The sequence below is a fragment of the Trachymyrmex septentrionalis genome, unplaced genomic scaffold (assembly GCF_001594115.1).
Source record: "Trachymyrmex septentrionalis isolate Tsep2-gDNA-1 unplaced genomic scaffold, Tsep1.0 scaffold115, whole genome shotgun sequence".
NCBI classification, from domain to species: Eukaryota; Metazoa; Arthropoda; class Insecta; order Hymenoptera; family Formicidae; genus Trachymyrmex; species Trachymyrmex septentrionalis.
In genome coordinates this window covers 117,072-131,177 of record NW_017304279.1, presented here as the reverse complement: position 1 = coordinate 131,177, position 14,106 = coordinate 117,072, and the positions used below count along the sequence as shown (strand labels likewise).

The following is a 14,106-nucleotide window of genomic DNA, read 5'->3' as shown; positions in this document are numbered from 1 at the left end:
ATCTTGCTGCATGATTAAAGCGGCAATTGGCTCAGGTGTAAACATTGGCGAATTATCTAGTTTTTTTATCTCTTCAGCAGGAAAACTCTTGAGCCTTGACGAAGAAGTTGAACGTATCTCTTTCGATCTATTGCGAGAACTGAATCTAGTTTTTGAAGGTTGCATCTCGTCCGGTAATACTATTCGATCGTCTGTAAACTTGGTGATCTTATCCGATGAATTAGAATTGTGCAAATTCTGTACGGATGGCGATTTTACAGATCGCGATCGTCTTTGATGGCTCGTGGTGGCAGATCGTAAGCTCACCACGCTTGGACGTGCAAATGATTCTTTGTGTCCAGAATTCTTCTCAATTGAAACTTTCCTAAAGCAAACTTTTCAGAGTGAGAGACTTTTATATTTATTGACATATGTATTTCTCATAACGCTTACCTCTTTTTCATTATTAATTTTGTTTAGACGTTAATTTAGATAACACGACATTTATTGTCAAAAGATCATCGTTTAAACTTAATGAGAGATTTTTTAAAGCGGATTTTGTATTACCGCCGAAAGGAAGTCGCGAGTTTTGACGTGTTGAAAAAAGAGGGATAAGTGTATAACAAGTTGCTATGGATACACGTACGGTTACTTTTTTAAAATTATTTTAATGGATTCTATTTGTATATAACAAAAAATAATTGATATATCGATACACACACACACACACACACACACACACACACACACACACGCACGCACGCACGCACGCACGCACACACATGCACGTACGCACACACACGCACACACACGCACACACACGCGCACACACGCACACATGTACGCACGCACGCACGCACGCACGCGTGTGTGTATATATGTATGTATGTGATATATTTATATATCATAATTTATCTGACAAAAAATTAATTTAAAAAAAATGGAAAAAGTCATACATTAAAAAAAAGAGTTCTACATTTTGATGCATTTGTACTAAATTAAAATTTGTCTGGATTAAAGTAAAAATATACACTACTCACAAAAATTAGAGGAATACTTAATTTTTTATAAAAAATAGACAAAATTTAGGCAGCTGTAACTTCGTAAAAAATAAACGAAATTTGAATTAAAAAAAGTTTTAAAGCTTGAAATCTTTATTTTCTTCCACGAGGAGATTGCACGGTCGGATTTACGTTTCGTTGTTGTGTGTGTGTGTGTGTGTGTGTGTGTTCTTGAAATGCATGCATAAAAAAGATTAAGACTCAGGATGTATTCCAATACTGCCAGTATCGAAAATCTAAAGTACACATAATTTGAACTATAGGTTTTCAGTATAATACCGACATAGCAGTCGGAACATATTCTAAAGAAGTAAGATTAATGACGCGTATTTCTTTCTCTATTCATTTTTCATATTTCAAAATGATTGCACACAATCGGTTTCGCATATTGATACAACGGCATATAACTGTTTGCTGCCAGATTCGCGTAAGAGCTCTGATGAGCGAAGCTAAATCAGCGATGTTGGGATAGTTTTCGCTACGTTCTAATATATTTCAAACATCGATTGGATTCAAATCGGATTCAACGGTGGAATGCAATAATGTTATGATTCAATGATTTTTTAGGAATTGCTGAGTGTAATGAGCAGTGTGCGGTCGTGCATTGTCATGCATTAAACGAAATCCTCGACCGATTTGTTACCGATAACGCTAATGCCGGCGGTATTTTTTTCAAATTTCAGTGAAGGAAATAATAGACAAAGTTACTGACACTTGGTAAAGATCAGCATAGTGTCAATGCACTGGAAATTGAATTTTCAACGTTAATTAAACTTTACTATTTATTTTCTTAGTTTTTTTATACTAAAATTAAACAATTTTCCATTTTTTTGTACGTTTCGCATTATAAAACCACAGTGGCCACCACGAAAGAGATCTTATAGCTATTAAAAAAAATTTTCTGTAAATGCAGGATACTTAAAAGCACAAAAAATCGTGAAGAATAAATTTTTGTTGTTGATTCATACTTTTTTTCCGAGTAAAAATGAAAAAATTGCTAATTTTTACGATACCTTTAATCATTTTTTATTATGCTTACGTGTTTCTTAAAAAAATGGGCAATCACACCATTAAATAGAGCAAAATTCTAGTTTCAAGAATCTTTTTTTAAAGTTGTGATACGATGATTTTTAACAGAGTTATGAGCAATCAAAGTCAAAGTGCTCACTTTTTACTCGATTCGCGATATTTTCAGTAACGAAAAATCGTAGAAACTTTTTTGAAAAACGATTTTGTAGAGAAACTTCATGCTTTTACATGAGAAAATCGAAAATTTTTGCAGATTTTTTGTACGCACGAGACAATCCCACAAAGTGAGCTAAAGATTTCTTATTTAAATTTTAAATATTAGAAAGTGGCTTTAATTATTACAAAGGTTAAATGAAAAGGAGTATACAGCCACACTAAATACCTAGCGCCTTCCCGGTCCTAGTATTAAGATGTAGAACTACTATCCAATATACATTTAATTAAATTGAATTAATATTTCAGAATTATTTGAGAGCCGATAAATCATCGAATTCACACAATCATTCTGATAATCCCCCCAAAAACACTAAGTAATGGTATAACTAGGTAGTGTAATTATATTTTTCTCGATTTTTTTGAACATTAAATAAAACCAAATAATGTAACGTAAAATGATATCAAAGTCCGTAAATGTAGTACTGGAGATATTCGTGAATTCGTTTTAAAATGAACATATCCACTCTCAGGTTTCTCTTTAAACAAAATTAGTTGTATTATATACATTTAGTTTTATTTTTTATAAATTGAACAGCAAAATAATTATAAAAAGGGCATAAATTAAATATTATAGAGATATTATGATTTTTTTTAAATCTCATAGATTCATTCTGTATAAATTATATCAAAAACACAGATAAAATACAAAATGTTATTACTGTTTTATATTTTAATAACAAGTATATTTTTATTCTTTACAATTGTAGGGGACACAATATTCAATATTTTACAACAAATTACAAAAACACATAATTAATCTGAATTTATCAGCATGAAACAAAAGACAGTGAATTACAAGATTAGAGTTGCAAGAAAATTCAGTTAAAATCGTTTCTTCTTGTTATTTTGTGAGTATATTTAGTTTTATATTTGTTTATCCCGTAGTTAATTTTGATTCGTTGGTAAAGTTCTCTTGGTTTTAATCTTATTCCATATTGATTTTTTCTTAATTATTCCACGCTCTTCATCTCTACAAATAGAAGAATGTAAATCTTTATAAGATAAATTAAAATATTTGTATAGAAAAAAATAAATACACTAGAGTAATTTCTGAAATTATTTAAATGTTTGTCTTAAAATTTCTCTTTCTCTCTCTCTCTCTCTCTCTCTCTCTCTCTCTCTCTCATAAAATTTTAATTTTACATATATATATAGAGCATCAAAATTTTATAATTTTAAATTTTATAACTTAAGTTATTTAGAAAGCTTGTTTTTTGCCTCTTATACGTACTAGTGATGCATATCTGCATGCAGTTGCATAATTACTGCCCAGTAAGTCGCAGTAATTAGAACGCCGTCACTTAACAGGGGGGACAAGGTACTGCGAAATAAGAAACTCATATTAATCTCAGCGACAAATTCTAATAAAAAGAAGTATGGAAATAAACTGACGGCATAATGGTTTACAAGGCAAGTTACACGAGATCGGTGGAGGACAAGGTGTGCAAGGAACACAACTCGTTTCGCAAGTATAAAAACAGGGTGGCGGACAGGGTGGCGGACAGGGTGGCGGACAGGGTATAGGTGGCAAATACGTCATTTCCATTTTCGGTGGACAAGACACAGGACAAGTTGGGCAGGGTGGTAGATATACCTTTTACAAAATTTTTTTCTTAGTTTTTTATAGTTTTTATCATTAAAAAACTATAAATCATTATATGTATAAATATCATATATCAGCGCATAAGAGAGTAAAAAAAAAATTATTTAAAATTAAAATAATGAAAAAATTGTTTCAAAATAATGTATAATAATTAGCCATGATATCTTTTAAAAATAGAAAATAATTAATAAAAGGGGCTATAAGGGGCAAACTAGATGTTTATTGCTAACTATCCTACATTTAATATTTAAAAAAATACACAAATAATTTCAACCCGTTATCGAGTCATTCTTAATGTGAAACAAAAATTGTCATTATAAAATTATTTCCACCCGCTTATTACAATTCAATTCTTACGCATTATGATCATAGGTATTGTGCAGTCGCTTTTATTAATTTCTTTCTAATTAATTATTCTGTGTTTCTTTAACATTTGCTATGATTCTTTTTTTAATCCATTGTATTAAGGATATTTAATATCTAAATAGATAATGAAATAATCGTTATAAAATTGAAATTCCCTTCATTATGCCATCAGTAATTTTGAATCATCACATGTCTCTAAACCATAACTTTGATGGAAGTAAATTAAAATATTAAATAGAAAACCATCATAATAAAAAACTAATTTCTGAGATGGTCTTCATAAAAAAACAGACGCAAGGATTGAATAAACAGAACGACACGAAATACTGTCTGATGGATATCTTCCCTTTGTACAATCCTTATTCCCTTCCTAATAATTCCCACATGTTACCCCCTTCCCATTACATTTTATCTTCCATCGTTTTGCTCTCTTATTTTAGTTACTCATTTTAACAACAAACGTGATATATGTTACATTAATTTTTTAAATTTTCCAATTTTAAGAAGTCTTATAGATAAACCACATATGTAATTGCTGACTTATCTATCCAGGTATCACTCAATTATATTTTATTTTTAATTTAGTTTTTTATAAATATATAGTTATGATTAAGACAGTTTATAAATTAATTTATTTCAATTTTATAACAATTATTTCATTATTTATTTAGATATTAAATATTCTTAGTACAATGGATTAAGGAAAAACATATAGTAATTATTGAAGAAACACAGAATAATTAAGTAAAAAGAATCGATAAAAGCGGCTGCACAACACCTATGTAATCATAATACGTAAGAATTGAATTGTAATAAGCGTATTACTAATATATAATATAATATATAGAAATAATTTTATAACGACAATTTTTGTTTCACATTGAGAATGATCTAATAACAGATAAAAATTGTTTGTGTATTTTTTTAAATATTAAGTGTAAGATAGTTAGCAACGAACATCTAGTTTGGCTTGTAACCTCTTTTATTAATTATTTTCTATTTTTAATTATTTGAGCCCTTTCCTTAATTAAAAAAATAGCTTTTACCTTGTACATGCATATGATTTAATAGTAAACCATATGTTCAAACCTTTTTTTTTATTGTTACAATATGCATATAATATATTAATCACAGAAAATTTTTATAAAACGATAGTTAATATTTCACGCGACAAACATACCACTGTTTTGATAGGTTTCGGCATGGGAGGACAAGCCATTTTATATTGAACACGAGGCATACTGGGATAGCACACAGGTGGAGTACAACAAATTACAGAACATGGAATTGGACATCTCGTTGGTAGACAAGAAGGAGGAGGACATAAATTTTGGCAACTTTTGGAACATTTTAATCGCATAAATTATTAAATTATTGAAAATAATTATTATAAATTAATAAGCGAATTAATAAGAAATATTTCATTAATCAGTACATATTCATGTAATATATTAAGTATTTATGATTTAAATAGAAGATATTGCGTATTTATGATTTAAATAGAAAAATTGAAATATACTTTATTTTAATGTTTTTAAAATAAATTCTCTAATTGATTATTTCTGTGATATTTACTCGCTATTATTTTCCATTATTTGATTACATACGAAATTATATAAAATCGAAAATTTAATAATTTTGACAATAATCGCATAGGTGAAATTATGTTAATAAATAGTGTATTTTTGACTGAAATTCTATTAGGATAATAAAATCTCACTAAAATTTACCTCATGATGTTAAAGATGTGTTGTAGATAATGTTTGTATTTTTAGTTTAAAAATTTAATAATTGACGTTAAGTCGTCGATAACAGCTAGAGATCTTCTATCAAACGAGAGACAATCTTAGTAAAGTTACTTGGTAATTTAGTGAGTTGCTCTGGCAAGAAATACTTTAGAATTTAAAATTAGCCTTTCATGTCTGTAGACTGTGATCAACCGAAGATTATTTACTGGTAACCTTGGTGACCCGTAAAAAATTGATTGTCGGCTTTTACAGAATAAATTACATGCGGGAATTCACACACGGTGATTCCCATTTCTCGTTTCCGTTTCTAAATATACGAAGCGTGGCTGACGTAGTTTGCTTGTTTTGCAAGAAAAGTAAGCATTATGTAATTTGTAATTTGTCATAGCTGACAGCTAGAGATATAGAAAATTTTTGTGTTAAAACATTTTTAACTGATCAAGATTTATAAAAATTAATAATACATTTATACTCTCTTTAAAATGACAAGTATAGATAACAAAATTTAGTTTATGTTAATTTTATAGTTTATGTTAATTTTATAGTTTATGTTAATTTGATTGGATTTATATAAAATATTAAAATATATATTGTATTAAATATAAAAAATTTACATCAAATAATTTAGCGAGTTTTCTCAAAAGCAAGTTAATTTAAAATAAAAATAAAATAAACTATTTAATTATTTAATTTGCATAAATTGTACCAGTATATCTCATTATATTAGTTTGCCACTGTTGATACAAATACAATGATATTTGAAACTAGATCAAGTTCAGTTATTTGATGAGCAACATTTGCAATTTGCATATTGTTGATAAAAAGTATTCAATCGGAATTGACTTTAACCGTCAACGGAAATCAATTTCGTCACAACTGTTTGAGTTTTGACAAAGGAATTCCCTCTACAGGGAATGCAGCTGTCACCGCATATATCCACATTTAACAATACTCTCGATGCACATCAGTCGGTGCATTTCAGCAATGGTTCACGAGCTCGACTGAAAAGCTAGTAACAAAAGCTGTGCTGTATCTTTGTCGTAATATCTACATTCAAGAATATATCACGATTTCAACATTGTAAGGAAGAATAGTGATAGACGTAATGCAATCGCAACAGGGTATCCCATTTTAATCGATCACTTCAAATATCTCTTGAACAATGCATTTTAAGAAAAAATGTTTCAGACAAAAGTTTTGGGACTTTGAGGGGGACATAAGATAGTGCCATTGGTTTGATTCTAGGTGGCGTCGTCAAGATCAGGACAAGGTTACTTTGAATTTTTTAAATGGAATTTCCCATTTTTCATTACGTATTTTTGTAGCTTATCTCGAAAGCTTTCCAAAACATTCGAATTAAGTTTATTTTCATTAAGTACTTTTCGAGTTATAAGACTTGCAAGTTACAGCACCGCATTAGGCATTACCATTACGCAAGGTGTCCGATCGATGGTTAAAACCTCTTAAGTTCAGAATCATGTTCTGAATAACATTTGTCCAAAGTCATTAGAGATTGTATCTCTTATTTTCATTTTTATGTAAAAATGAATTTTTAGTGCAAAAATAAAAATAAGAGGAACAATTTGCAATGACCTTGATCTTAACAAATATTATTCAGGTCACACTTCAGGTAATGCTAATGCCGGCGGTGTTGTAACTTGCAAGCTTTATAATTCGAAAAGTATTTAATAAAAATAAACTTAATTATAGTATTTTGGAAAGCTCTCGAGATAAGCTACAAGAATACAAAATGAAGAGTTTTGTTTAAAAAATTCAAAGTGACCTTGCTCTGACCTTGACGATGCCACCCCAAGTCAAACCAATGGCACCATCTTATATACCCCTCAAAGTTCCAAAACTTTTGTCTGAAACACTTTTCCTTAAAATGCACTGTTCAAGAGATATTTGAGGTAATCGATTAAAATGGGACACTCTGTATATGTATATGCAGATGAGATTTAAGTATTTCAATTTCGATTTAAGTATTTCATATCCCGTTACATTCCCAGATTAAATATGATCAAAAAAATTTTATAAATACATATAAAAATATGCAAAATAATATTACAGAAAACTTATTTAAAAAATATATGGTTTATTATATGTATATAATTTATACAGTATATATTTCTAATCATTTAAAAAATATAATGTTTAGCTTATTTATTTATAGCTTTCTTTTTTTTAAGCATTGTTGTTAATAATACGTATTGGAAACTTTCTCTCTCTCTCTCTCTCTCTCTCTCTCTCTCTCTCTCTCTCTCTCTCTCTCTCTCTCTCTGCTGGAGAGATATTCGCGGGACAGATATAAAAGAGACAGGCTATAAAAAAGTACGGACTGTTATATTATTCAGACTGTATTTATTGTGACATATGGGTGTTTATAATGATGAATGAGTGCGTGAAACGGAGGCTCGTATTTCTCGAGGATTCGATATGTGAGTGTAAATATTGCATAGGTTAAAAGGAGCATTGAGTATCAACTAGCGGGGAACCAGCTATGTTACACAGAACCCTGCTCCATTCGGCGGCTGAGCGGGAATACCGCGTCTGTTCATACGACAAGCGTGTTCTTCCAATCGTTGAGCGGCAATGTTGTTATCCTGTTTGTTGAAGCTCCAAAGACGTTCAGCCATTGCACTCGCACGTGGCCAGATCCTCGAATGTATGTTATGTCTGAAAATAAATAATAACAAGACTGCTTACATTTCATAATTATTTTTTTATTAGGTAAAATAAATAATTGTTAGGATAGTGTTTTAGTCTTTAATACATTTATCAAGAAAAAGATTATAAATGTTTTAGAGTTATTCACAAATAAAGAATAGATGCATCCATGATGTGACATTCATCTGTGACACAAAAAGTTTCTTTGCACAAAATATTCTATTATTTTAATAAGCATACTGAGAAAAAATGTTATAGATATATTTTACATACATTATTGATATATATACACATATATATATTATATATATAATTGTATATAAAATGTGTCAATTTTTTTATATAATTATATATAACATTTTTTTCCCGAGTAATAACTGAAAAATTAAACTTTTTGATTCAAATTCGTGTTTAGTTGGCGCGATCTCTGATATCTATACTTTTATATCAAAGATATATATATATAAGTTAAAATTTATAAAAGACAATGTATAAAACATTGTCTTTTGCACATAATTATTTGATAACTATTTTAATGAGTGCAAACACTTAAAACTTTTTTTTTCTTTTTTATAAAAAATAACTTTAAGATGATAGAATTTTACTGTAATTTTTGATATTTATGTGTTTATTTTTGCCAATTTAATAATTAATGCTTTTTATCGAAACTGTACGTTTACAATATTTGTTATATTATTTAATTAATATTAGGAATTTAGCTAATATTAGGGATTATAAAATTACCGGATATCAGATATCGGATATCCGATGTCCCATTCTTTTTGGATATTTGATATTCAGTATGATTGGATAATTATCCGATCCAATATTTCTCCAAATATTTGGAAAATAGCTTCCATAAAAGGGCAGCAAGGGAAAAATAATAGCAGTAATAATTTTCTTCCCAACGTAAAAAGAAAAAGGAGAAAGATGAACTGTACTAGAAAGTTGAATAGAAAAAGTTCTGCACTAATAATGCAAACTATCAATGTAAAATTTCAACCGGAAATATTACCGGATACTAATATTCAGCTATTTGGCCGGATAGTAAAAAAGTGCAGAATAATGTCGGATATTGGATATTTCCCGGATATCTGATGCATCCCTAGTTAATATACTTCTTGTATTAATATGCTAATTCATAGATTTTAAAATATGAAAAAAAGAAAAGACGTACTTGTTGACGAATTCGGACCACATGCAGGCCTCACCGCCGAGCATAAGATGTGTAACGTTGGCCGCATTATCAAAATCGAAAGGATCGCAATTGTAATATTTTTGCCAATCGCCACCGCCGGCAATATGATCCAGATACCAGCAGGATGACAGCAAAACCGGATGTCCTGCCATAGTCGCTCTCTCTAGCTCTTTTTGCCATAATTGTACTTTCCAAACGTGCACTACAGTGCTCGCGGGTAGCACAACACCATTATCGAAAACCTATAAACCGTTCAATTTGCATATAATAAAATGTCTTGTACATAATAAATGATAATGCTTGCATCTCACGTAATAATTACATCGTAATAATCTCATCGTGAGATATCCATATAAATTTTTTAATAATTAACTAGTAAATAACACCGGGTGCGTATTTGCACCAGTAAAATTTCCAACTTGTAGATATTTGAAAAAGCTGGATTTGCTTAACAAGCAGTTTTAAATGAATGATTTTATTATTTTTTGAAAATTCAATATACCAATTGATTGATTAAAAAATTTTACATTGAAAAACATAGTTTTTACTTTAATTTTGCTTTTAACTTTCAGAAAAGATATGAAACATTAAAAATGCCTGATGGTGCAAATTCGCACCATTCGCATCAGGTGTTCTTTACGGGTGTTCGAAAAGGACGTGCCCTTTACAGATTAAATTTTTTTATAGAAAAAAGTAACTCACTTCTTGCCACACAATAGTGTTGATGTTTAGCGAACTGCTGATTGCGAGTATCTTGGCTATATATTCGTTTTCGAGCAGCTCGTACTTCTTAGATATATTGCGCTCTTTCATGTACTCGGCAATTCTCGGATTACTGGCCCAGCAATCGAAGGGTACTTCGTCGCCACCTAGGTGGAGATATTGATCCGGGAATACTTGCACGATCTCGGAGAACAAGTTCTGTACGAAGTCGTACACCTTCGGATTCGTTGGGTCCATAGGGCCTAGTACACCGTTTGGTTTTCCGGTGGAGTCTAACAAGTACATAAATGAGCTAATTTGCATTGCTGAAGAAATATTAATAAGGTGCAAAGATAAAAATATATTTATTTAAAATCATTATTTATCTCTGAACGTTTAGACTTCTACTAGAACATTATAAAAAAATAATTTTGCTGAAATTAAAAAATTTAACTAGATTATTTAACAGATTTGATAATAATTTTGTTAACTGTCAAAATAATTATGTAAGACTCTCACAAATTAAGCTAATTGCTAGAATATCAAAATTTCTTGCAGCGTGACTCATCATATATATACTTGATTTTCTTATATAATTATTTAATCCAACAAAATAATTTTCAGATTTGCATTAAACTAAATTTTTAGATTTTCAGCAATTAGCTTAATTTGTGAGAATGTCAAATTATTCTTTCTGTAGTTAATAAATTATTGGTTAATAAATTATATCGAACTCATTTACCGTAACACGTTGTCAATAATTCCGGATAGGCTATACCCCATGATCTAGTGTGTCCAGGTGTGTCAAATTCGGACATCACTCTGATCCCTCGTAGTCTCGCATAATTCACGACTTTCTGTACGTCATTAGGTGTGTAGATCATCAAGTGATGGTAAGCGCCTTTGGCGGACAGATCGGGATACCTGGTACTCTGATATGGGAAACTGTTATCGTCGACAATGTGCCAATGAAGAACGTTTAGCTTGTTGTACGACATAGCATCTAGTGTCAACAGTATGTCAGATAGGGGTAGATAATGACGGGAGGTATCGAGCAGGAGGCCGCGATGTGGCAGTTTCGGCTCGTCCAGGATAGTTTGCGATTTTACTTTTAACTGTAACACGTTATTAAATTCATGTTTGCATAATTGTTTAGATGAAAGATTATAATATGTAGAGAAGAATTGCGACGTAAGGAAAATATTATAAGCTGCATTTTAAAAATTATTTTTCTGTTGGCAAGTTTCATAGTCAAAGTCAGTAGAATTATTGATTTTTTTACAAGAAAATGTTAATAATGCATAAAAAATGTTATTTCCGCGTTTTTATCAATTTTGTGTTTTACTTGTATTTACATTTGTGTTTACATTTTGCATTAAAAAAATCTATTAATTAAGATAAAAAGATATAAATATTTAAATATACTTACGCTCGGACCATCACCAGACGGTGCTAATAGCTGTGAAAAAGTCTCGAGACCTCGAAGGATTCCCCACTCGGATTCAGCCCATAAAACGGCGACTGATGAAGTCTTATTTATCTCGAGTTTATCTGCAAAAGGCGTGTACCGCGATATCAAACACGTCGTGTTAAATTGTCTCGATCGAGGAAGATAGACACGGATAAAATCATAGAATTTAGCTTGCTAATCGGTGGTTACGACCTTACGGCATTTAGCTTTAAGCGATAAGAAACTAGGAAGCAGATCAGAGTTGTCTTATTGTCCGTCTTCGTTTCAATCGTTTTGCTGATTGTGCATTGCTCAACTCGCTCGAAAGTCTCGCGCGTGTTCAGTCTGCATTCGTCATTCCGCGTCGTGGAATCTTCTTGGTTTAATCGGACTAAATTAATTGTAATTCCTTTCGCGATCAGTGATAAATTGATCGATCAATCGTTGTTTCAGACTCCAAATATAGCCGTATCACAAGGAATAATTTAAAAAATTTTATTTTATTGCTTGTTAAATATCATAAATTTTGCATAAATATAAAAGGTCATATATTTTTTATATATTAAGCGCGATTATATTTTCAAATTAAACATATTTGTAATAGATTATTTCTCTTTGTGTGGAACTGTTTTTTACTTTACTTCAAATGCAACTTTAAATGCAAAAGGTTTACTTAAAAAATTATTTTTTTAAATATATAAAAATATAAAACGTATAATAAGGAATAATCAATTGGGAAAAATTAATCTATCACTTCTACCTTCGTTAGATATGGATTAAACTTATGTTTCACAACTTTATGATCTTTATTGTATAAATAATAACGATATAAAGATTGATTTTTTACTTATTGTTTATTTTCTCGCGCTTTACATCTGAAGAGGGCTCAATCTCGCAGCCGAAACTTGTTATAGTTTTATACATTTTTATACATTCATACATTTATATGCGCCGTTCTGTATCTGTTCATATATCTTCGCTTAATATTTTTAACTATCGTAATTAAATGTTTTTTAACCTAATGACTCTTCTTTCGCCGTTTAATTTGTTTGTTTATTTATACTTTATTGTATACTTTTGTCATTTATAGTTTGATGTGTTAATGTACGATTTAATGAAATCATTCAGAAATTATCAAATCGATGTTAAATTTAATATCACCGTTAAGGAGAAACGTTATTAAGGATTACAAAAATCCAATTTGTACGCACGCAAGCCCATTATCAATGCAAATCGGTGAATGTTAGGTCGAGGGTTATGAGTGAGTTGTTGCTCACTGGCATCATTCAATTAATTTGTTGGTGCACTACCTATTACTTTGTAATGCAAGCTGCACATGCAAAGAGAGTTGTTGCACATGAAACATGCATCAGAGTTATGACGTATAACAAAAGTTGCTTTTTCTGCCATCAGCTAATTAGTTATATATTCATACATTTGTTTTTAAAATAGAAGTATATAGTACATATATAAATAGAGTAAGTTTTAATATTTTCTGTTACTTGATAAATATATATGTACAACTGTGCAAATTAATAAATTAAAAAAAATAAATTTAATTTTACTTAAACTTACAAGATTCATTCATATACAAATATGGCCAATGCTCGCCGTTTTGTTCACAAGGCTTCAAGAGACGGATGCTTAAAGTTTCAAGATTGCCTTTAAAATGAGGATCATCTCGAACGGATGTTCTTGGCTGCCCTTCCGTGACCAACCTTGCTATTCTAGCTTCCGTCAAAATAATTCTGTTGTACCGTTCTATCGCCTCAGTCACGATATCACACACCTCGCCATTCACCTTTGTGAATATAAAAATATTAAACTATTTAAAATAAATTTAGAATAATATTTTATGGAACTTGAAAAAATATAAAACATATAAGCATACAGAAACTAAGATATTTCATTTTTAATTAAAAATTTCCTCATTAAAATTTTTAATAATAAAATTAAGATAATTTTAATTTACTTCTAGAGAAGCAATAGTAATGTTTAATGAAACAGATGTATCCCAGATAGCAAAATATCTGCAGTCTTCTAGCAGATTGTCAGCAGATTCGAGCAGAAAATGACGGCAGTCTGCC

General features: G+C 30.2%; 1 protein-coding gene across 1 annotated transcript in view; it reads right to left on the bottom strand.

Moving 5' to 3' along the window:
* LOC108753982 overlaps nucleotides 1-13,900 on the bottom strand; it is a 17,366-nt gene extending 3,466 nt beyond the window's left edge. The window contains 9 exon segments of the mRNA XM_018495978.1: nucleotides 1-364; nucleotides 3,705-3,879; nucleotides 8,512-8,678; nucleotides 9,847-10,109; nucleotides 10,570-10,862; nucleotides 11,312-11,684; nucleotides 11,999-12,120; nucleotides 13,595-13,844; nucleotides 13,847-13,900. Coding sequence (XP_018351480.1) covers nucleotides 1-364; nucleotides 3,705-3,879; nucleotides 8,512-8,678; nucleotides 9,847-10,109; nucleotides 10,570-10,862; nucleotides 11,312-11,684; nucleotides 11,999-12,120; nucleotides 13,595-13,844; nucleotides 13,847-13,900 — 2,061 coding nt within the window.
* Nucleotides 13,901-14,106: the final 206 nt, after the last annotated feature.